At 43.5% G+C, this 25775-nt stretch overlaps 1 protein-coding gene and 1 pseudogene across 3 annotated transcripts in view; both read right to left on the reverse strand.

Annotated features, from left to right (window-relative positions):
• The window catches only part of ARHGAP22 (Rho GTPase activating protein 22), a 211167-nt gene that overhangs the window by 179902 nt on the left and 5490 nt on the right, over window positions 1-25775 (reverse strand). For all 3 annotated transcript variants that reach the window (XM_029201107.1, XM_029201105.1, XM_029201106.1), the window contains exon 2: window positions 19861-20025. In XM_029201107.1, the coding sequence (XP_029056940.1) occupies window positions 19861-19912 (52 nt within the window). In that variant the 5' untranslated portion in view covers window positions 19913-20025. The remainder of the gene's footprint in view (window positions 1-19860; window positions 20026-25775) is intronic.
• LOC114883377 lies at window positions 6316-8058 on the reverse strand (annotated as a pseudogene).

Here is a 25775-nt window from a genome sequence, read left to right on the forward strand (position 1 = left end):
AGGGATTGAACCTGCACCCGCTGCATTGGAAGGCAAAGTCTTAACCACTGGACCACCAGAGAAGTCCCTGTTGGGTTCATTTTGTTAATATTTTGTTGAGGAATTTTGCACCAATATTCACAGGAGATATTTGTCTGTAGCTTTCCTTTCTTGTCTTTATCTGGTTTGGGTATTAGGGTAATACTGGCTTCATAGAATGAATTAGGAAGTGTTCCTTCTACTTCTATTTTCTGGAAGAGATTGTAAAGAATTTGTATCATTTCTTCCTTAAATGTTTGGTAAAATATACCAGTGAAACCATTTCAGCCTGGTGATTTCTTTTTTTGGAAAGTTATTACTTACTGATTCAATTTCTTTAGTAGTGGTAGGCATATTCCAATGATTTCTTTTTGGCGTATTGATTATACTTATTTAAAAAAATTTTTGGTTGCCCTAGAGTTTGCAATATATATTTACAGCTAATCTAAGTCCACTCTCAAATAACACTGTACTACTGCTTCACAAATAGTGCAGGTTCCTTACACAGAGTATTCCTAATTCCTCCCTTCTGTTCCTTATGACATTGCTGTTACTAGTCTAGCTACCTCTATACCATAATCACCCAAAACACTGTTACTATTGTTACTTTGTGCAGTTATCTATTAGATCAATTAAGAATAAGAAAAAGAAAAGATTTTGTTTTACCTTCATTTATTCCTTCTCTGGATACTCTTTCTTTATGTATATCTCAGTTTCTGACCTATATCATTTTCCTTCTCTTTGAAGAACATCTTTTAACATTTTGTGCATAACAAGTCTACTAGTGATGAATACACTCAATTTTTGTTTGTCTGAGAATGTCTTTATTTACCCTTCACTTTTGAAGAATAATTTCAATAGATATAGAATCCTATACTGGTTGGGATGTTTTTTTCAACACTTTAAATATTTCACTGCACTTTCTTCTTGCTTGTATGTTTCTGATGAGAAGTCTGATGTAATTTTTATCCTTGTTACTCAAAGGTAAGGTGGTTCCCCCTACTCCCAGCTTCTTTCAAGATTTTCTTTGTCTTTTGCTTTCTGCAATTTGCATATGATGTGCCTAATATGCACATAATTTTATCCTACTTGGTGTTCTCTGAGATTCCTGGATCTGTGGTTTGTTGGCTGTCACTGCCTGGAGTTGGCAAAGACACAAAGTTTAGAGTCAGCTATCAAGTTTGAGGGCACACAGTTCTCCATAAGGCCAACCTCACTCCTGACATCAACAGCAAGTTTGGGGGTGTTCCCCCAAGCCACACTCCGTTCAGTAATTTGCTAGAAGAACTCATAGAACTCACTGAAAGCTATTATATTCATAGCTGTGGCTTATTACAGGGAAGGAATACAAATTAAAATCAACCAAGGAAATGATGAATAGGGCAGAGTCTGAGAAGGTTCCAAATACACAGCTTCTATTGTTCTCTCTCATGGAATCAGGACATATTGCCCAGCCAGCATCAATGTGTGACAATACAGAGTAATGCCAACTGAGAAGCTTGCCAGAGCCTCAGGTTTCAGAAGTTTTTATTTGGGCTCTATTGCACAGGCATGATTGATTGTCCACCTGGTTGATCTCAGCCTCAGGGTTGACCGATGCCACTTGACTCAAAGCTCCCACCTTAAATCACATGATTGGTCTTTCTAGCATGAGCAGCTTCTACTATCAGGTGTGGTTAGCAATACTCTAAGATCTGGTATAGCCAACCCTTGCCCTAAATGAAGACACTCCTATCAGGTACAACCAAGGTTACCTCCCAGAAGCCAAGGAAAAAGGCTAGCCCTCTTTTTGGGCAAGAATTCTCTACTACACAGTCATTAATTTTGGAAAATTCTTGGCCATTATTACTTTAAATATTTCTTCTGTTCCCTTTTCTCTTCTCCTACTGGCATTCCAACTATGTGCTTATTACACATTTTGAAATTATCTCACCATTCTTGGATGTTCTGTCTGCATTTTTGTTCTCTTTTTTCTTTGTATTCAGTTTGAATTTTTTATTGACATATTTTCAAGCTCACTGATTATTTCCTTAGCTGTGTCCAGTCTACTGATGAGCCCAACAAAGGCATTCTTCATTTCTGTTGCACTGTTTTTTATTTCTAGCATTTCTTTTTTATTCTTTCTTTGGGTTTCCATCTCTCTGCTTACATTAACCATCTGTTCTTTTTTTCTTTTCTTTTTTAAATTAATTTTTATTGGAGTGTGGTTGCTTTACAATGTTGTGTTAGCCTCCACTGCACAACAAAAAGAATCAGCTATATGCATACAGATATCCCCTCCCTTTTGGACTTCCCTCCCGTTTAGGTTACCACAGTGCATTAGGTAGAGTTCCCTGTGCTATACAGTATGTTCCCATCAGTTGTCTATTTTATACATAGTATCAATAATGTATATGTGTCAATCCCAGTCTCCCAATTTCTCCCTCCCCATCCCTTTCCCCCTTGGTATCCATACATTTGTTCTCTACATCTATGTCTATATTTCTGCTTTGCAAACAAGATCATCTATACCATTTTTCTAGATTCCACATATATGCGTTATTATACAATATTTGCTTTTCTCTTTCTGACTTACTTCACTCTGTATGACAGTCTCTAGGTCCATCCACATCTTTACAAATGACCCAATTTCATTCCTTTTTATGGCTGAGTAATATTCCATTGTATATATGTGCCACATCTTCTTTATCCATTCCTCTGTTGATGGACATTCAGGTTGCTTCCATGTCCTGGCTATTGTAAATAGTGCTGCTCTGAACATTGGGGTGCATGTGTTTTTTTTGAATTATGGTTTTCTCTGGGTATATGCCCAGTGGTGGGATTGCTGGGTCATATGGTGGTTCTATTTTTAGTTTTTTAAGGAACCTCCATACTATTCTCCATAGTGGCTGTATCAATTTACATTCCCACCAACAGTGTATGAGGGTTCCCTTTTCTCCACACCCTCTCCAGCATTTACCATTTGTAGATTTTTTGATGATGGCCATTCTGACCGGTGTGGGGTGATACCTCATTATAGTTTTGATTTGCATGTCTCTAATAATTAGTGATGCCAATTATCTTTTCATGTGTTTGTTGGTCATCTGTATGACTTCTTTGGAGAAATGTCTATTTAGGTCTTCTGCCCATTTTTTGATTGGGTTGTTTGTTTTTTTGATATGGAGCTGTATGAGCTGCTTGCATATTTTGTAAATTAATCCTTTGTCAGCCATCTGTTCTTGCATGTTGTCTACTTTTTCTATTAGTGTCCTTAACATACTAATCATAGTTATTTTAAATTATCTACCTGATAATTCCAAAATCTCTGCCATATCTTGGCTGTTATCTTCTGAATTTCCCTGTGTCTCTAGATTTGGGGTAGTGGTTTGCTCTGTGACCTCAATTCTCTGATGGGTCGAAGAAGTCATTGATTTTAAGTTCATTCAGTTTTCTCCTTATAGTAAGGGTGGGAATGATAATTTCTAAGCTTTTTACACACCAAAGATAAAACCAGAAGCCTGGGTCTTTAAATTTTAATAGCTGTTGCATAATGACTATTCTTTTTCAGACAACTCCTACTGCACCTCCCAGCTCCCCATTCCTAGAAGATTCCAGAGGCCTGTGACCCACATGGAAGACTTCAGAGAACAACTTCCTTTAGATCTCTCCATTAGATTAATACAAGTAATGAATGTAAGCTCCAGGAAGCAGGGATTTTTATCTGCTTTGTTACCTACTGTATTCCCAGTAGCTAGAACAGTTCCTGGCACAACAGGAACTGTTGTACTGAGTGACTAATTATCAACTTCTCATTAGGGAAGCCTTGAGTCCACCTTTAATAGCCCCAGCTAGCTCTCAGCTCTATGATGATCTGCCTTCCTCTGGGACACTCAGTTGACTGGCCTTGGATTTGCATTCCTTGAACACTGGAGAAGTAAGGCTGGGGGCCTGGCTTCAAATATAGGGTCCCTGTGTCTGCACACAGAGTCTGAATCAAGTAAAAACCCATTATTCTACTTTCTTCTAAAAAAATTCCCAAAGGCAACAGTTCACAACCTGAGATTAAAGTAGGATCCAATGGTTTACCTGAAAGGGAATTTCTATTCATTCAGGAATTACCCTGTGCCCTTTCTTGAACTCTCTGTGTTTTATTAGCTAGGCAATCCTTAGAAAAGTTCTGTGAGATATGGTCTATCATGATCTCCCTTTTATAGTGAGGAACCCAAGTGGAGAGATTATATCACCGGAATAAGACCAGAGAGTAAGTAATTGGTGGAACTAAGATTTACACCTAGGCCTGGCTTTCTTTAAAGACTATTCTTTTCAGAACTGGCAAAATGATGCCAGTGTCAAGGTGAGAGGGTTGACTTTCCCTGTTCACTGGGAAGTTAACAAGGACTGGATCATGACATAGGGCTAAGAAGAGGAGGGAGCAGAGGTCTGGGGAGAGGAGAAAAAACAGTTTGTTTTTGGGGTTGGGGGGGAATAGAATGCTTTTTTTTTTTTTTCTGTCTAAGAACAGATGAGTTGGTAGCAGTTTAATTCAGATGGAAACAAATACAATCCATATAAAAACAGGATTTGAAGCAGGAGGCGGATATATCAACCAAAGTAAAGTTAGAACTTTCAGCCATGCAGCTCAACATCTGAGTTCTCTTCACTTAAAAACCAAACTAGGGGGCTTCCCTGGTGGCGCAGTGGTTGAGAGTCCGCCTGCCGATGCAGGGGACACGGGTTCGTGCCCCGGTCCGGGAAGATCCCACATGCCGCGGAGTGGCTGGGCCCGTAAGCCATGGCCGCTGAGCCTGCGTGTCCGGAGCCTGTGCTCCGCAACAGGAGAGGCCACAACAGTGAGAGGCCCGCGTACCACAAAACAAAACAAAACAAAACAAAAAAAACCCAAACTAGACGCTTTAATAGGTGTTCGCAGAGAAGGCTACAAAAGTGTTGCAAAATGTTAGCCTTACATATACCACAAAAAAGAGAGAGAAAAACAAAATTAATACACCCCCTAGGCTAATCACAACAAGTTTTCCCTAACAGAGACAGACACTGAAAAATAACTTTTTACAAGCTTAGCTTCAAGGTATGAGGTACGATACCTTACAGCTCTCACTTGGGTGTTTCCCACTCATGCTCTTTTCAGTATAAACAAATAGGTTTATGTAATGGAATACATATTTGAAGAATTCCTTAAAAAAATCACAAGTTCCATTTTATATATACAAATTTTTAATTATATACTGAAAATAAATTACAGGAAAGAACTTTAAAATGCAACAGAGGACAAAGTCACAATAAACATTCCCACTGAATTCCCTTGGTCGGGGGCATGGTGAGACTGCAGTGCTCAAGAAGATAAATATCACAAATATAACAAAAACTTCAAATTGTCTATGCACTCACACACCGACATGAGCCACAAACGTTCCTTCACAGGGACTGTGCTCATTAGCCTACCACAGAACCAGATTTTGTCATAAACTACAAAACTTTTAATACAAAATCCTATTTATATATTTATAATTCATATACTTGCCCTATCTGTGATTTTAGAAAATAAAAGCTACACACTGTATAGATACTCTTAACTCATAGCTGTAGGCAACATTTTTGGATGGAATTTCCCCCCCAATAAAATTAATGGCATATTTTATGTACATGAAGGCTAAACTGCATAAAGACAGTTCAGTTTCCCAGATATTTTTCTCCTTTTACGGCAGGTTTATAAATTTAAAAAGGCAAGACAAATGTACACCTCAGAATCACTTTCTTAGCTACAAGAGTTGTCATGTAATTTCTGTGAAGTTTCTGATACATGCATTTACGTAATACTGGTATTGAAGGCAGTAAAGCAATATATACTTTTAATGTCGTGGCTCAATAAAGGCTTCATTGTCATTCCAATCTGATTCTTGATACACTGATTCATAACTTCTCTAAAAATTAAAATTTCAATGGGACACTGTGTTAAAGAGACTCTAAATAGATTTCTTAAAATATTTCCCTGAAATAGCCTTTCCATAAGACAAATTTCACTAACATTAGATTAAGTAAAAAGGGAAAAAAAAGAATTAAACATGGCACAAGTGTGCATGAAAACTAATGCTCCTCAGCCAATCTTCATGTCTTAGGAGCCATGAACAGAATGCTTAAAACCAACAAACAATCTCACACTCTGTGGCAGCCATCTGTGAAGCCAGTTATACTAAACTACTTCTACAGTTGATTGTAAACTTTGGTTTATTTTTATTTGAGTTCTCACTGTACAGCAAGAATGAAAAAAAGAAAGAGTGGAGTCCATGAAGAGATGAACTGTCAGTCTGTCTTTAATCTGGCATGATGAGACACCTGGTCAGTCAGGTCTGCTTTGATAGAGTTTGTTACAGACTGCCTTATGTTTTCCTCCATGAAATTATCAACCAAGGGTCTTCAATACCTGTTCCCAAAGCGCTTCAGCAATCTGATCAATCATTGTTCCAATTTCTCTGAACTCCCCAGAGTATTTAACGTATGCCCAAGTACAAAGAGACGTCAGTGCTAACCCCATGACAAGGTTACACAAGACGGCTATAGAGTTTAGGCCAATGAAGCCAGTCAGTCCTGAGATTATATACGTAGCAAACATGACTGCAGTGTGGCAGGGGTACGAGCAACATAGAAGATATTTTTGCCATCATTGTGCTTTATAAAATTTGCATAGGTTTCTTCTATTTCAGCCTCAAACTGGTCCTGATAACGACGGCAGAATTCATCTCCACCCATTTTTTTTTACTGAACAAGACTGTTTAATTGCCACTTCCTTGAGATCCAGGTGTTTTTACTCCAGAGTGCAATGTAAGGATTGTCCCCACCGCCTACCTGCTCCATACTTTTGCAATAGATCTCTCTTGCTCCTGCTACTGCAGCAAGATTATTAGCTTCAGCTGTTGCCTGAAGCATGGACTTTGGATGTGGAAGTTCCTCTCCTTGATAAATTTTAATGTAAGCCTTAAAGTATTGTACAAGATCTTTACAAATGGCTTTAGATCCACTTATCTCTTTTTCTAACAAATTTTCTGGGGCAAGTAGCAGTGGAATCAGATTTTGAAGCTCTTGTTTAAACTCTTCATCAATATCTTTCAATCTCCCATCAAAACTAGGATTAGTTGCAACTTTAAGACCAGGATGTGGCAAAAGGAAGCAACCAAGATTTGAGAAACAGTTGTGAATGTGCTTCCTTACATTCTGTAGCTCTTCATGTTGACTTTGTTTTACCTGCAATCTCTTTTCAAGGAATTGTTTTCCACCTTCCAAACCATATGAATGTTCATAAGGATAACTCCAGTCTCGAATCAAAAACATTAATGTCTGAAATGGTTTCTGGTAGATTTCTTCCATTGCGAGTCTGCCGTATTCCGTACATAATTGCAAGTGTTGAAGATCATCTTCTTGAATATTTTGAGACAAATTATATACCTGGACAGAGCCAGTCACAGTGCTCAGAGCAAACACTGTTGCACTATCTTTGATAGTTGACTGGCTATCGAAGGCACCCTGGGTATCCCTCAGCAGCACAGCCACTTTTGTTCCATTAGGTCTCTCGATCACATACACTTCATTCCAGATGTGTATGCCTGTTGTTTCTCTTTTGCAACCAACCCGCCATGTAAAGCCAGTCAATGGTTCATTGTTTCCACAAATCCAACTTTGAGAATCCTTGTTATACATATATCTAAGCATGAAGTCCAGTAGAAATGATTTCCCTTTAGGAAAAGCTCCTGCCACGGATACCGCTACTATGTTAAGATCTCCTATGTGCTCCTGTAGCAATATCTGCCCCAAAGCTTCTTCATCAAGCTCAAAGTTATGGTCATCTTCACGTGCAAGAACAATCTATACTGGACATGGTTTCTTCATAACCTCATCAGAGTCTACTAGGTCATCATCTTCATAATTCTCACCTAGGAGGGTCCTGGCCAAGACGTGGTTAACCCCGGTGTTTGGGTCGCTGGTTCGCCTCCGGCACTGCAGCCCCTCGTGTGGCTGCCGCCTCTGTGCTGCCTCGTCCCCCTCAGCCATCTTGGACAGATTTTAAATTAACTCCCCCTAGAATGCTATTTTATTTTTTTTAATTTAAGTATAGTTGATTTACAATGTTGTGTTAGTTTCTGGTGTACTATTTACAATAGCCAGGCATGGCTAAATGTCCATCGACAGATGAATGGATAAAAAAGACGTGGTATATACATATATACACACATGCGCACGTGCACACACACACACACACACACACACACACAATGGAATATTACTCAGCCATAAAAAAGAGTGAAAACAGTTTCTCAACTGAACACTGGGCTGAGCTGGTCTTCAGGATGCACTGAGTCTTAGATGGCATTTGGGGCGGGTATCTGAAAGTCCATGCTATGAGCATCTTTGTCCCCATGTGAATCCTCTCTTTCCACCCAGGCCACCAGGATGCTGCTTCTTCCCACCACTGTTGCTATGGTAACTGGCTGGCAGTCTTACATACCAGCCGTCAAACATGCTGAGAGAAGCCCGTTTGTACCACTAACTCAGTCATACTGCGGAAAGCCAGGTGGATACACATTCCAGTTGTGGTGGGGGACTTGATGGCTATGGCCAACGGGTGCAGCCAATGTCCCTGAAGGCGGAGGTGTGGCTGCAAATGAGCAGTAGAGATGGGTCAGCTCAGATCTGGGTCGAGTCCTGCTTCTGCCGCTCAGTAGCAATGTGCCCTTGGGAGTCAATGAATTTCCTGAATCTCAACTTCCTTATCTGGCCAACAGGGAGGGCTGTTCTGCCCCCACAGAGCTGGGGCAGCAGTAAATGAGACCACAGGGGAGTGCAGAAGAATTGTGAGCCCTCACTGTGGTTTGCCATTTCGCAACCACTCTCAGGGTCGAGTCATTTCTCCCAAATGTGCAGGAACAGAAATCAGCGTAAGAAACTGGTTCCCTAAGGAAAGCCCCTGACTCAGCCCCTATTTGGTTCGGTCGCTGAGGGTGGGTAAGTGTGGGCTTCCGCTGGCTTCCAGAGGGCAGTGTGTCTGGCAGAGTTTCTGTCTAGACACTGGCTGAGGTCTCTGCCCAGCCTCTCCCCAGCCTTCTTGTTCCTGGGGCACAGATGCCTTGCTATTCCTCAGGGCCAACAGCTCAGGATCCAGGAAAGCAAGAAGGCTTTTCCCTGCTGTCATGGGCTGAACTGTGCCCACTCTGCATTCATATGTTGAAGTCCTAACCCCCAGTACCTCAGGATGTGACTGTATTTGGACATGAGGTCTTTAAAGGGGTGATTAAGTTATACTAAGTCATTAACATGGGTCCTAATCCAATAACACTGGTGTCTTTAGAAGAAGAGATTAGGACACAGACATGCACAGAGAAAAGACCGTGTGAAAACACAGGGAGAAGATGGCCATCTACAAGCCAAGGAGAGAGGCCTCAGAAGAAACCAAACCTGCTGACACCTTGATCTTAGAACTTAACCTTCCAGAATTATGAGAAAATCAATTGTTGTTTAAGCCACCCAGCCTGTGACACTTGGTTATGGTAGCCTGAGCAGACTAACATGCCTGCCCTTCCTCCTCGCTGTAAGTAAGAGAATTCCAGCTCCCATGGGGACCCTTGGAGACAGGGACCCTTCTGGAACCACCATGAAGTGGGACTCTTCATCTTGTTTCCGGTCACCCTGTCTCTCACTGCTCGCTGGCCCTGTCTCTGCACCTCTGCACTGGGGTTCCCAGGACCCCAACTCCATGTCTCCCCAAGCCTGTCCAGCTCACATATTGCCCCCAGCTTGGAGAGAGGGACATATTAGGGGCATAGGCTGCAGCTCGTAACACAGCTCTGGGCGCCACAAGTCCCATCTCTGTGACCAGTTCTGATTTCAGTCACAGGTGTGACACAGAGCTCTTGTCCACTGGTGGTTCCCACTCCAGGCTCTCAGCTGCTGGGGGCTTCTCTGAAGCCAAAGGGAACCTACAGACCCTGTGCAAATGAACGAAGCCCAGAAGTGCTGGGCATCCACATCTCTAGGGGCAGACTTCAGGTGAGGGAGAAAGGGAGCAGGGTAATTCTCCTGCCTCTGTCCTTTCTGGACCATCTGAGAGGCACTCCATACTCTTCTCAGGGTTCTGTGAAGTCATCTGTTGCTGACAGCGCGACGTTTATAATGCCCTTTACGCAGCCTTGCCTTCCATGTCTCACTCTCCCCAGCCCCTCATTCCTGCTTCCTGGCATCATCTCCCAAATAAACCACCCGCACCCAAGCCCTTGGGCTCTGCTTTTGGGGAAGGCAGATTTGGGCATAGCTTTACCACTTTCCAGCTAGGGAGCAGTATGGAAAGATTTCACTTTCCTCATTTGTAAAATGGGGACATGACTATCTCACAGGCTGGTTACAGGAGTTAAATGAGATCACCAAGGTGAAGTGAGTTGTAAACTGTGCAAGGTGATCTCAAAGCTAATATTTGTTATTATTTTTAGTTTGGTGGTAGCATAGGTCCTTCCTTCACTGTTCTATCATTAAAAAAGAAGAAGAAAACCCCACCTCCATCTCATTCCCTAGGGTCCCTTGTGCTGCCAGGTGCAGGTGAACATCCTTGAGGAGGAATGGGTGCTAAGGGGTTGACACAGCCCCTTCCCTCCCCCTCCTTCCCCAAACAGCATCAGTGTTTATCAGTGGGCTTCTATAAAGACAGCTGGCAGAGAGGGCACTGAGTGGAGGAGACACTGGGGTGGCAGGCCTTTCCAGCCCAGCCGGCGTCAGTGCTGTCCGTGTGTCTGGGTGTCACAGGCTGGGCTTGGGGCTTATGCAGGAGCCCAGGGAGGAGCAGGATGGAGGCCTCAGATTGCCTGACACAGCCCTGGCTCTCTTCCAGGAACGCCTGCTGCGGGCTACCTACCTGGCTGCTTCTTGTCCCTGCTCCAAAGGCCGACTTGGCTGTTCCCTGCTCTGGGACCCTGCACTGACCCAGGAGCAGCATTGAGACCCTCCTCCTGGTTCCCGCTCTTCTTGCACACCCTCCACCAGAGCCCTGTGCTTCTGCAGACCAAGAGCTCCTTGAGAGGAGGGCTGCATCTCTGCATATGTGTTCAAGCATCTAGAACAATGACTGTTGGCCAACAGTACAGGCTCGACAAACATTTGTAGACCTACGGCTAAGGTATGCCTGGGGGGACAGTGGGAGGCAAGCAGGGAGTCTTCACTCAAGGTAACTGGCTGGCACACAAAGTCCAGAATGCCGGGAGGCAAGTCAGGTGGGGTAGGATAAGGGGTGCGGGGACAGAGCTGCTCACAGAGCAGAGACGCGAAGGCAAAAGGCAACGTGCAGGATGCAGTGTGGGTGGGCTGGGGTCTGAGGGGCTTCCTCAGGCTGGCTGGAGCTTTAGCTTAATTCTGAGAGTTCTTCCAGTGTGAAGGGCCAGAGCGAGTGGGTGGGACAGTCAGAGAAGATGCCCTCTATATACACTTGGCCACCATCCCTACCAGATCAGTCCCCGAGAAGCTGATCCCCCCAGAAGCCAACCAGATCTCTGGTTGAATACTGCTGAGTCCCCTGCAGATACAGACAGGCCCCAATGCAGTATCTATGGTGTCGGGTGCTGGGCAGGGGCAGATGCCACGGATCATTGCTTGTGTGAAGCTGGGCAGTGGGTGTCTCTCTTCACTCACAGAGCTGTTGCCCAGAGCACCCCACAGGGAATGCATGATGGATGGTTGGATGGATGGATGGATGGACGAATGGTGTTGGAGTTGATACGACGTGACAGTTAGAGAACAGAGAATGCTGAGGGTCAGTCAGGAATGGCACCAAGCAGTCCTCCCCACACCTGTCCCTCCTTCTGTGCCACCTCCCAACAATGGCACCTCCTCCCTCCCTCCTTTCCACATGAGCCAGACACCCATCTCTGTGCATTCCATATTCTTAGACTGTTCTGTCTCTACCACCACTATATTTGTCCAACTTCTCATCAGCCCTTCCCTGAACTGTTGAAATGTCCCCCTGCCCTGGCCTCTTCCCCCTGCCCACCGGCTTCCCCTCCCAGAGCCATCCTGCTGGAATCTTAGAATGGCCTCACATCTTCCATGAGCTTCCCATATCCAAAACCAGAGAATAAGAACCCGTGATGGCTTTCTAATACAACTTGGCGAGGCTGAAGGACACGTCCCAGGCTTCCCTTTCTTGTATGTTTCCCACAGGCTACAGGGAGATTCTTGGGAGATTTTAGAGACTGAAGGGAAGCAGCAGCCATTTTGCAGCACGTGGGCATTATTGCTGATAAGCTGATTCATCTCATTGGCACGAAGCAGCAGCTAGACCTGCCATTGTCCCTCCTTCCCACAGAGCCTCTTCAGCTTCTCTGACTCCTGGGCCATGTACATGTGTCTTTAGCTCTGTGACAAAGGTCTGGAATTCTGCAGAAATACTTTGCAACACCAAAACCAACTGCGTGGACATCCTCAGTGCCTTCCCTGTCCGGCACTGCCAAGCATTGTCCATCTTTTTTCTCCACCATCTCTTGAACCCACTGTGCCCTTTATATTCTTACTGACTCAGATCCTCAAGGAGGCTACCTGACCTCCATTCATCTTCTCTCCATGCTATTCATTCAGTTATTCAACAGTCATTAAGCATATACTGCATGTCAGACATCATTCTAGGCACTGTGAAAACAGCTCTAACCTTAACTTTCACCCTTCCCTCCTTATTCTAAGTGGTGCTTGAATAGTGACCAAAGGGGTAGTGGCAATAAAGCCTGCAGAATAGAGGCTGTATCTTAGTAGGAGAGGGGAGACAGATAGTAGATGAAATAGGTAAGTAGGAGGCAGGACTTCTAGCTATGTCTGAGTGATGAGGTCAGCAAAACCTCTTCGCCAAATGCAACTATAAACCTGGACAAAACTGACAAAAACAACCATTTCCATACTCTGAAATTGACCAAAGGCATGCAACAATCACTTATGCGTGAAAAACTGCTATACTTTAGGTAAGAACAGTGAGAGTCTGTGGTGTTCTTGCCAAGGGGTGCTTCTATCCCACTTTCCCCAGCTCAGTCCTCGCAGAGGTTCTGCCAGGGTGGGGCACATCATGGGGACCAGCAACTTTGCTGACGAAGTCAAAAGTGGCTTATTCAATTTTGAGCAGTGGGTGATGCCTACACCCAGAGGCATTGTCAGTGGAATAGACAATCTTGGCAGCAAGTGAATGGGGAGAACTGATGCTGTGTCTGAGTTTTTAGTCATTGTTGGGGCGAACATGTGCCTGGCTTAGGGAGCATGCACGTGCAGTGGAGACCAGAGAGGGCTCAGGGTACCCATACACTCCTGCCAACCCTAAGACTGTGGCAAGGGCAGAGGTAATGTGAAGAGTCTAGCGGAAAGTAAAAGCCAGGGCAAACTTGAAGAACTTGAAAACCATCTGAACTTTGACTGCGTTTCCCTACCTCACGCAGATCTACTGGCAGAGAATGGAAGTTCTACTAGTTCAAGGTTTGAACGCAACATCTGTCCAATCATTGGTTGATCACTGAATTACACAGAAACAGAGGTGACCCCTAGGAAGCCAGTTTAAAAATAAAAGGAAGAATAAACAACAAACATAACCAGAGATATTAGTGACTGCATATTGTAGAGGAGACAGATTTAACAGATTTATCCCAGGCAAGTTACCAAACAATTCAACAACAACACTGTTTAGGTGAGTAAATTAGAATTCAGAGTTTCCTACAATACATTATCTAAAATATCCAGTTTTTAATTAAAAAATTATAAGTGTACAAAGGAAAAGGAAAGTGTGACCCATACTTAGGAAAAAGGCCAATAGAAACTCTCTGAATATTCCCAGAGTTTTGTATTTAGCAGACAAATACTTTTAAAAAACCCTATGTAAATACATTTAAAGAACTAAAGGGAACATGTTTAAAGAATTAAAGGGATGCATGATAATAATGAATCAACACATAGGGAATCTCAATGAGACAGAAAATATAAAAAAACAAATGGAAATTCTTGAGTTGAAAGTCCAATAATTGAAATGAAAAATTCACTAAAGGGGCTCAACAGAAGATTTGAGATGGCAGAAGATAGAATACATGAACTTTAGAACAGAGCTATAGAAATAACCCAATCTGAAGAATATAGAGAAACACAGAACAAAACAATTGAAGGAAAAAGAACAGACTCTCAGAGATCTTTGAAGCAACAATAAGTATGCCAATATATGTGTAATGCAAGTCCTAGAAGGAGACAAAAGAGAGTAACAGAAAAATTATTTCAAAAAAAATAGTGATTGAAAACTTCCCAAATTTGATGAAAAATATCATGTTTCACATGTAACCAACTTAAAAAATCCCAAGCAGTTTTAAAATACAAAGAGATTTATAGTTCAACACTTTAGAGTCCAACTCTTGAAAGATAAAGAGAAAATCCTGACAGTGGCAAAAGAAAAACTTGTCCCCCTCATCACATGGAGGGGGACATCAACACGATTAACAGCTGACTTCTCATCTGAAACAATGGAGGCTAGAAGTGGAAGGCCATATTCAAAGGGCTGAAAGAAAGATAAAAACCATTAACCAGGAATTTTGTATCCAAATAGCTGTCCTACAAAAATGAAGGCAAAATTAACACATTCCCAGATAGACAACAACTAACAGAATTCCTTGCTGGCAGACCTGCCTCATAAGAAACACTAAAGGAAGTTCTTCAGGCTGAAAGGAAATGACACCAGGTGGCGACCAGCATCCACAGGAAGAGATGAAGCACACAGGAAATCATAAGTACGTGGGTTAATATGAAAGACTCTATAAATATAGTTTTTCTCATTTCTTCTCTTAACATCTTTTAAAGACTTAACTGTGTATAAAGCAATAATTATAATAGTGTCCTTTGGGGTTTATAAGACATAGATGTAATACATATATGACAATAATAAAACGAAGGAGAAGAGAGGAAATGGAACTACCTTGGAGCAAAGTTTTTATGTTTCACTGGAATTAAATATTAATCTGAAGTAGATTAAGATAAAATGCATATTGTAATCCCTAGAGCAAGCACTAAGAAAATGACACAAAAATATAGTAAAAAAAAAATCAATAAAAAATTAAAATGGTATACTAGAAAACATCTAATACAAAGAAGATGGTAAAGGAGGAACAGAGGAATAAAAATAAAGGAGACATATAGAAAACAAGTTACAAAATGGAAAATGTAAACCCAATCATATCAATAATTTCATTAAATGTGAGTGGTCTAAATATCCCCATTCAAAGGGCAAAGACTGTCTTCATGAACTAGCAAGGTCTAATTATATGCTATCTATAAGAGACACACTGTAGATTCAGTGATACAAACTGGTTGAAAGGAAAAGGATGGAAAAAGGTATGCCATGCAACAGGAACCATAAGACAGCTGGAACTGGCTCTATTAATATAAGATAAAATAGACTTTAAGAAAAGAAACATTACAACAAAGAGGAACGTTTTACAATGATAAAAGGGTGAATACATCAGGACGCTATAACAATTATAAACATACACAGACTTAACAAAAGAGCCTCAAAATACATGAAGTAAAAAGTGACAGTAGACAGTTGAATAATAAGAGTTGGAGATTTCCCTACACCAATCTCAATAAATGACAGAACAACTAGACAGAATATCAGTAACAATATAGAAGGCTTAGACAACACTATTAGCCAATTTGACCTAAGCGATATATAAAGGACACTCCTTACAATGACAGCAGAATATACATTATTTTCATGTACATATGGAACATCCTTCAGAATATGCCCTAAGATAATAAATCAACTGGTGAGTGTATAAGCAAAATGCACATCCATATATTATCCAGCTAAAAAGGAACAACTACTGATACACACAAGAACATGAATGAACCTCAGAGACTTTATGCTAAATGAAAGAAGCCTGATGCAAAAGACCACATAGTATATGATTCTACTTATATGAAGTGTCCAGAAAAGGCAGATTTATAGAGGCAGAGGCACGTCAGTGGCTCCCCAGGCTGGGGGGCAGGAGGGGGTCAGCTGCAGATAGTCAGCAGGGAATTGCCCGGTGATGGAAACGTCTAAACACCGGATAACGGTGACGGTTGGGTAACTCTACAAATTTACCAAAAATTACTTAATTGTACACTTAGGATGGGTGAATTTTATCCTGTGTAACCTACATCTCCATAAACTGCTAAAATATAGAAATATATGAGATAATAACAAACGAAGAAAAATATGAAGAAAAATAAAGCAGAGAAGGATAGGAAAGTCAGGGTGGGATTCAACTTGTGCAGTCATTGGTGTGGTTTGCCAACCCTAACCCTAACCCTCCCTTCCGGGCATGTGGTCGGACTGTACTTCCTGGACCCCTCGTGGGTAGTTGGGGCAATGTCCAGGCTGAGGATTTCACTGCTGACATGAGACCCTTCTGGAGCTCAACCTCTCCCTCTGCTATCTGGCCTCGCCACCAGCAGCACTTGAAATAATGGTTGTTCCATTAGTCTGGGTCTTTGAGTCACTATGATGGGCAGGTGACCCATGACCCAGTTACTGTGTAACTTATCCCATTGTGACACAGACAGGTAGTCAGTGAAAGCCTCAAGAGAAGGTGACATTTGGGCAAAAATCTGAAAGAGGTGAGTTTGTGAGCCATATGGATATCTGAGGGTTAGGGTGCTCTGGAGAGAGGGGAGAGCACATGCAAAGACCTGGCATGTCTGAGGAAGAGCAAGGAGGCTGGTGTTGCTGGTGCCAAGCAAGCAGGGTACGTAGGAGATGATGTGATGGGTAATGTTGGGCCCGGTGGAAACGTGACATGGGGATCCACTGGGATGTGTTGAGTGAATGACAGATCTAATCTGATTTAGGTTTAAGAGTCTGTTCCAGTTGCAATATTGAGAAGAGATGAAAAGGCCATAGGTAGAATCAGGAAGACCAGTGAGGGGGCCTTTGTAAGAATCCAGGTGAGAGCTGACTTCATACCCAGCTGCCATGACATTCTTCCTATAAACAGTTCTGATCAGTCCTATTCTTACAACTTTCAATAGCTCCCTATTGCCCATAAGAAAGAGTCCAAGTTTCTCAAAGTGACATCAACCTACCTTTCCTCTTGTATCACCCACCACTCCCCTTCCTATATCTTCAGTTCTCCTCTCTCTGAATCTCCTGTTCTCCCAGGACATACTCTTGCCTCCCTACCTGGGATCTCGTGGTCTCCTCACATCCCTGTATTACAGCAGGGAGGGGTGAGGGTATGGTCTGGAAGAAGGAAAAGTAAGCAAAGCCACAGAATTGGGAAGGCCTGGAGAAGGGGTGTGATGGAGGATGCCCATTCCAAGCTGCCCCCTGGCCTTGGTCCTGAAGGTCAGCTTGTGGGCCAGGGAACTGGGGACCTGTAGGAATGGCTTCAGAGCTACCTTCTTCTCTGTGGACTCTCTGGCCTGGTATGGGCAGGAGCCACCATCTTGCTTCCCACTATGAATCTGACGTCCAGTGGCTATTCATGGAGGGTCAGCTAACAGGGAGAAGTCACCACCTTGGCAGAGAACCGGGCAGCTCAGTGAGCAGAAGTTTGGGAAGCTGGGAGCAAAGAGACTGTACCTGGTCGGACCAGGCAAGACAGTGGCACAGGAAAAGCTCATAAGAGGTGGAGCTAAAGGTGGTGCCCATGGATGGGTAAGAGTTTCAGCACAGCGCCCCCCAGTGAGAGGCCAAGACCTGTAGAGGTTGGCCTCTGACTTCCTACTACATGGCAGGTCCTCAACTTGGCAAAATTATAGACAAAGTGGTTAAGTGAAGTACAGAAGCTCAATTTAACTCCAAAGAATCTTCTGTTTGCCCCAATTCCCTGAAAATCTCAGTTAAAAGCAAGCTCAAGTTCCCCAATAATCTCTAGAATAAATGGGGGGAGAGAGAGAGAGAAGGGAGGGTCAGAGAAAGAAAGACAGACAGATAGACAAAGACAGAGAGAGGGAGAAGAGACAGGGCTGAATTAGAGAGACCAGAGATGGGGCAGAGGACACTTCCCCTGTGTTGGCTGACTCTCCTGTCCTTTCTGAAGCCTTCCGTAGAATGGCATGGCTCCTCCTTTTTTACAAAGCTGCCAAGCTGTTTGTGGTCAGATAATAAATTAAAAATTAATTCAGTCTAAAGGAATAAAGTTCCAATACATGCTATAATGTGGATGAACCTCAGAAACATTACTCCAAGTCAAAGAAGCCAGACACAAAAGGACACACGCTGTATGATTCGATTTATAAGAAATATCCAGTATAGGTAAAGCCCATAGAGAGAGAAAGCAGGTTAGTGGCTGCCAGGGCTGGGGGAGGTGGGAAGCAACTGCGTCATGGGGGTGGGGTTTTTGGGGGGTGATAAAAACGTTTTGGAACTAAAGAGAGATGGTGGTTGTGGGACACCTTGAAATTGCCACTGAATTAATTATTCACTTTAAAATGGTTAATTTTATGTGAATTTCACCACAACAAAAATTTAATTCAATCAAATTCTTTAAATTCCGGTATCTCATGCAATAGCTCATTTGTCGTTTTCTCAAACGATTAGCATCTGTACTCTGAAGCCGGGGACATCTGCTACACCACGGGAATCTGGTGGCTGGAAACTTCCACAAAAGTAAGTGACGGTGACTTTTCCTTTCAACTCAGACGATGCCATAAAATACTGGATATTTTACAGACCACTCCCCCACCCCAATGCATTAGGACTAAACAGAGGTAAAGGCTAATCTCAGCTGCTCTCCACCCCCTATTGTAGAAAGGAGGCTCCAGAAAGGTTAAACATGCAAGAAGGGTCCCACAACACGTGTCCAGCCCAGAGTGGAATTCTGGCGACCTGGCTCTGTGGACACAGAGCTTGACTCAGCATCCCTGTGGATACCTGTGCAGACCATAGCAAAGGCTGCTGTGTGGTCTGGGGGCTCTGGGCTGTGTCTGATGGCTCTTGGGCCTGGCTACACACTAGGTTCACCTGGGAACTGCTGATGTCCACCCCACACCAATTAAGCCTGATCTCCAGTATTCAAAAATGCCTGGGGAGGGAATTCTCTGGCGATCCAGCGGTTAGGACTCCACGCTTCCACTGCAGGGGCACGGGTATGATCCCCGGTGGGGGAACTAAGATCCCTCATGCCACGTGGCATGGCCAAAAATAAAAAAATGCCTGGGGATTTTTAAAAGCTCCTGCCTGATTCTAACATAAAGCCAGGTTGAGTACCACTGACTGTGTTTCTCCTACTAGTATCTGGGATTTCAATCATCACCTGAAGGCACCCAGGTCCAGAGAACGTGAGATGTCACCGCACAAACACTCAGCCAGCACCCAGCTAGTCAGCACTTGTATGACCACACAGCGGTTTGTCCCACTTTGTCTAAGTTACCTCCTGGACACTTTACTGAGGACTACTGAACCATCCTCATTGTTTCTGAATTAACTGCTTAGCTGGATTGTTTCCAAGCAAGATACAGGGCAGCCTCAGAATGCACAGCCTTCCCTGTGATGCCCTCTTGCACCCATGGTCTGTGGGCACAGTGATTCTTACAGACTCTGAATGTCATCAGAGCCCTGAGCCACTGGAACCAGGGTCCCTGACAATCGTGGTCATGATGAAGGCTCTGTTTTTCAGGCAGACATGAACCAGCTCCCGAGTTCAGGGGTGAGGGCTGAGCCATCAGTCAGTGCCTGGGCCCTGACCACAGACGCCCCTAGGTGCTCTCAGATTACAAGACCAAGACAGCTTCTTTGGGTGGCCACAAATGACCCCATCCGTCAAGCAAGAAGCCAAGAACCAAGGTAATCATACATCACGTAGAATAAAATAAACTTCTTACCGAAATACCTGGCTGCAAACGTTCTTCTTTTGCTGGAAGCTGTCGGCAACATAACGAAGCTGGCAGTCTATGTGCAAATTTCTTGTATATCCTTTTTATAAAGAGCCAACCACATCCTCAAGCAGACACGCTAATTCTTGTTTTCCAGTAACAGGAGATCAGCATCTATAGAAGAGAAATATATTTAGAATGCCCTTTATCTGGTGTTTTCTTGGGTTTCCAACAAGAAGCCTCACTGTGAGGAATTAGTCCCTTTAATGCAAGTGCACCAGGGATCTTGGGATGGCCTTGGGCAAGTCAGACCTCTGGGTATCAGTTCCTTAAATCTGTAAAATGGGAACAAGAATGAACCACCCCTCAGAGTGAACGACGGGTCAACGAGATGGTGGGTATAAAACGGCAAAGCCCTCCACACGTCAGATGCTATGTTTGATCTTTTCAATCAGATGGCCTGGATTTAAAAGGAGCTGTGTTTTCCAGAGAGCTTCAAAACAGCTACAAACAATAACCTGCAAACGTGCAATGTGACTTCCAGGACTCTCACCTGATGTGCACGGCAGTCCTGTTAGTGGAGAGACGGAGGATGCGGACCCCACCCCTAGATGGAGAAACAAAGCCCCAGCAGCACCCATGGCAGACCCTCACCGTGGTACACGGCTGCTAAGAGCATGGCTTCTCATTCTATTTCTGGCAATTTAGCATCATTATTTCATAATTTACAGTTGTGGAAAGTGGAAAAGAAAAATCCCGATTAGGAAACAGCCAAGCGACATTTATGAAGCCCTCAACATCATTGACATCGTGGTCTTGGCAATCTAAGGGACAGGCAGCTCCCAGGGGTGGGGGTCAGTGTTATCGTGTTTAAATACACATGGAGTTTATACAGTCTGAGAAGCAACTCTTGGTGGGGACACCCAACAGAACGTTCTCCCAACTACCCTTATTATTTCCTTTGCTTCCCTGCCTCTGCTGTGTTGAGCTTGTTTCGTGTTTGTGATTATAGAACCAATCACTGTTATGCAGATAAAACAAGCATAGCCAGCACTCATTGTTGGCGTGTCCCCTCCACCCTGGGGCTGTGGGCTGCTGGACAGCACTCCGCAGGCTGCACTGGGGCAGTGTCACCTTGCTCCATGCCTTGGTGACCAGGCACAACTCCTGCTGCTGGTGTTCTGAGGGGAGCATTGGGACAATCCAGCGGAGGGGCCAAGCTGCGCGCTGGGGAGTGACCTGGGGCAGCTGGGAGCAGAAGCTGGTGGGTGAGAGCAAAACTGCTTGAAGAGAACAACAAAGCCCCAACCAGAGATGCCGGTATGCCCTTGGGCCCAAGTGAACGGTGGTTTGGCTTGCAAAGGGAAGCCGGGGCAAAGAGCAGAGTGAGAAGAGTGATGGAGCCCAAAGTACAGAGGCAGCAACAGAGCAGAGCCAAGAAACTAGAGGAGTGTCAAGCCTGAGACCCTTGGAACTGGGACAGACCTAAGAGGCCCTTGGGGACAGAGTGACATCTCTCTGTATACTCTAAGCATCCAGGGGTGGGAGGGTGATAGAGGGGGTGGGGAGTGAGAGGAAGAAGCCCATCCCATGACCCCATGACCTAGTGTAGTAAGGGCTTTAGAGTTTAAAAATCTGGGTCCGTGTCCAGGTCCAGGTTGGTTGTTTTGTTTTTTTTTCCCCTAGTAGTGTGAATCTGGATGTGTAGCTGAAATAGGGTTACCAGATTTAGCAATTAAAAATACAGAATGCCCAGTTATATTTTTAGTATAAGTGTGTTACAAACATTTCATGGGACATAATATCTACTATAAAGGTATTCCTGGTTGATATTCATTGTTGATAACTGATCTGAAATTCTGATTTAACTGGATGTCCTATATTTTAGCTGGCAACCTATATTTTAGCTGGATATTCAGCCTTCTGAGTATCCATTTTAGCTTTGGTCAAAAAAGGATGATCAGGTAAGAATCTTTCAGTTTCTGGAAACAAAAAGACAATTAAAATTGGCTTAAAAAATAAGAGGGTAGGGCTTCCCTGGTGACGCAGTGGTTGAGAGTCCACCTGCTGATGCAGGGGACACGGGTTCGTGCCCCGGTCCGGGAAGATCCCACATGCCGCGGAGCGGCTGGGCCGGTGAGCCATGGACACTGAGCCTGCGCGTCCGGAGCCAAAAAAAAAAAAAAGATAAGAGGGTATATTTTGGCTTCTTTAGTGAGAAAGTTCTTGTGATATGGACTTCAGGTATGGTTAGATCCAGCAGCTTGACAATGTCAACCAAGTCAGGTTTTTCGGGTTTTTTTTTTCTTCCAGTTCTCTTGTTTGCTTCCTGAGGTGTCTGCTTCATCTTCATCAAGGTTGCCTTATTATTAAAAAATATGCTGGAGGTGGATATCAAGGTGGTGGAATAGAAGGACCTGGAACTCACCTCCTCCCACAGATACATCAAAACTACATCTACATGTGGGACAATTTTCACAGAATACCCACTGAACACTGGCAGAAGATCTCATATAAACAAAGCTGCAAGAAAGATCACCACATAATCGGGTAGGAAGAAAGAAGAAAAAGGAATTGGGATAGGACCTGTGCCCCTGGAAGGGAGCTGTGGAAGAGGAAATGTTCCCTCACCCTGGGAATGCCCTTCACTGGCTGGGAGATCAGCCAGGACAGATAGGGAGATTTAGAGGCTCAGAGAAGAATGCAGCAGCCAGTTTGTGACAGGCAGGGCAGAGAGAGACCAGCACAGATGGTGCTGGCCACCTTGCTGCACGCCCTCCCAGCCCGAGTCGTGCACCTGCTGGTGTGCACAGTGGCTGGATGTGGAAACTCGAGCTTCAGTGGACAGACCAGGGGAGAGGACGTGATTTGGCTGCATGGAGACAGCCCAAAGGGCCTGGAGTGTGGCCAGGCTGCAACTGGGGGTGTGTGCAGGACAGAGCCCAGGTCCACCATAGGAGCCCCATTGTCAATGCATGTGAAGGGGGAGTGGTTGGCCCCACCACAGCAGCCTCAGCATGCTCAGAGCAGGCGAGGCTCCACCACCAGGAGCTCTGAAAGCACGCAAGCTCTGGCAGGTTGCCCACATGTGGAGGTGGGGCTGAAATCGGAGCCAATTCCCCATGGGTGCACAACTTGGAAAGCTGGGCTGAAATCTGAGCTGATTCCCTGCAGCTGCAAGATTTAGGTGGAGACGTGTGAGTGCAGCACTTGCAGGACATCCCAGAGGATTACTGGCGCTCCCCTGGCTAGGATGGGTCTGACATTAGCAGTGGTGGGTTTTCTGGATACACACACTCAGAAGCTGATTCCCAGCACTCCCACGGAGGGTCTGGGTGAATGACTACAGTGGGTGCTGGTGGATCTGTGCCAACGGCTTTGTCAGCACAGTGCCTGAGGGACATCCGGGCTGATTGCCTGTGTTCTCATGGCTGAAGTGAGGCTGAGGGAAGTGCCAACAACAGTGTACTTTGTGAGCACATACAGTGGGTGACAGGTGACATCACAGAGCATATGTCCCAGTGGACATCTCCTGTGGAGGAATACTCAGTGGCTCCACCCCCAGCAGGAGCACTCCAGTCCCACCTACCTCCCACTGAAGCTTAGAACCAGATCTGGGGGCATCTACACCAACAACTGGGGAGCAGACCCTGCCCCAACAGGGCTGTGACAACCATAGAGCAAAGAGGAGGCCCTGCTCAACATCCAGTTCAGGCTCTGGTCACCACAACACCAATCACATCCCCTATCAAGGGGATAATGGCCAGCACACCCTAAGGAAAGACATGGCAGGCATCCATACCAAAAAGCCCTCGCACCAAAAACATTAGACTCACGAAGGCTACACAGGGACACTCCCACATAAAAACAGCCCTTCAGGACCACAGTAGATAACTCTTTCTCCTAAATTCAGAGTCAGAGAAATATAAGTAAAATGAAGAAGCAGAGGAACCGCTCCCAATTAAAAGAACAAGAGAATTATCCTGAAAAAAACAAACAATGAAACAGATCTCTCCAGTCTGCTAGACCCTGAGTTCAAAAAGGAGGTAATAAAAATATTGAAGGGATTAAGAAAGGTTATCAATAGAAACGCAGATCACTGTAACAAGGAACTAGGAGCTATAAAGAGGAGCCAGTCAAAATTAGAAAACTCAATTGCCAAGATGAAAACCAAGCTAAAGGCAATAAATAGTAAACTAAATAATGCAGAAGAATGAATGAGTGACCTGGAAGATAGAATAATGGAATCACCCAATCAGAACAGCAGACAGAAAGACAAATTTTAAAAAATGAAAGCAATATATGAAACCTATGGGATAATATAAAGCATGCCAATCTATGCATAATAGAGATCCAGAGGAGAAGAAAGAGAAAAGGGGATCAAAAACGCATTTGAAATAATTATAGCTGAAAAATTCCCAAACCTAAATAAGGAAACAGATATCCAGGTACAGGAAGCACAGAGGGTTCCAAACAAGATGACCCCAAACAGACCTATACCAAGACATATTATAATTAAAATGGCAAAAGTTAAAGATAAAGAGAGGATTCTAAAGGCAGCAAGAGAAAAACAAAGAGTTAGTTACAAGGGAACCCTGATAAGGCTATAAGCTGATTGCTCTACAGAAACATTGCAAGCCAGAAGGGAGTGACAAGATACATTCAAAGTCCTGAAAGGGAAAAACCTGCCATGTAGGATAACTCTACCCAGCAAGATAATCATTTAGAATAGAAGAAGAAATTATTTTTCAGACAAGTAAAAACTAAAAGAATATAGCAATACTAAACCTGTTCTAAAAGAAATATTGAAAGGTCTTCTTTAATAGAAAAGAAACAAGAATCTATAGGAAACAGAAAATCACAATAGGAAAAACAAATATATAAAAGGATTGTAGATCACTTAAGTAAACAAGTACATAGATTTTTAAAAAATCAAAAAATTTTGTGAAAGCAATTATAACTATAATGAACAGCAAAAGGATAACATTAAGATGTAAAACAGGACTTCAAAGTCATAAAATGTGGGGGAGGGGAGTAAGAAAGTGTAGGGTTTTTGTAGAAAGTGTTTGAGCTTATATAAACATCAGTGTAAACCAAGTAGCTATAGTAATGGCTTAACATACTTGAAAACCAGGGTAACCACAACTCAGAAACATAATTGATTCACAAAAACCAAAAAGAAGAGAAAAGCATAATACAAAAGAAAACCATCAAACCATGAAAGGAAAAACAAAAAGATAAAGAAACAAAGAAGAAATACAAAGAAACAAAGGAATCAATTGGAAAACAAGGTTCAAAATGGCAATAAATACATACTTATCAATAATTACCTTAAATGTTGATGGCCTAAATGCTCCAATCAAAAGACACAGAGTAGCAGACTGGATAATAAAACAAGAGCCTACAATATGCTGCCTACAAGAGACCTACCTTAGGGCAAAGGACACACATACATTGAAAGTGAGGGGAGGGAAAAAGATATTTCATGCAAATGGAAATGACAAGAAAGCAGAGGTAGTAATACTCATACCAGACAAAACAGACTTTAAAACAAAGGTCATAAAGAAACACAAAGAAGGACACTATATAATGATTAAAGGATCAGTACAAGAACAGGATATTATACTCATTAACATATATGCACCCAATAGGAGTACCCAAGTACATAAAACAAATACTAACAGAAATAAATGGAGAGACTGATAGGAATACAATAATAGTAGGAGACTTTAACACCACACTGACATCAATGGACAGATCTTCCAGACAGAAAATCAATAAGGCAACAGAGATCCTAAATGACACAATAGAATAGTTAGACTTAATTGATATTTTCAGGACATTACATCCAAAATAAGCAGAATACACTTTCTTTTCAAGTGCACATGGAACATTCTCTAGGATGGACCACATACTAGGACACA

Source organism: Monodon monoceros, unplaced genomic scaffold, assembly GCF_005190385.1.
Source record: "Monodon monoceros isolate NGI ecotype Baffin Bay Population unplaced genomic scaffold, NGI_Narwhal_1 Super_Scaffold_4, whole genome shotgun sequence".
In the NCBI taxonomy this organism is placed as follows: Eukaryota; Metazoa; Chordata; class Mammalia; order Artiodactyla; family Monodontidae; genus Monodon; species Monodon monoceros.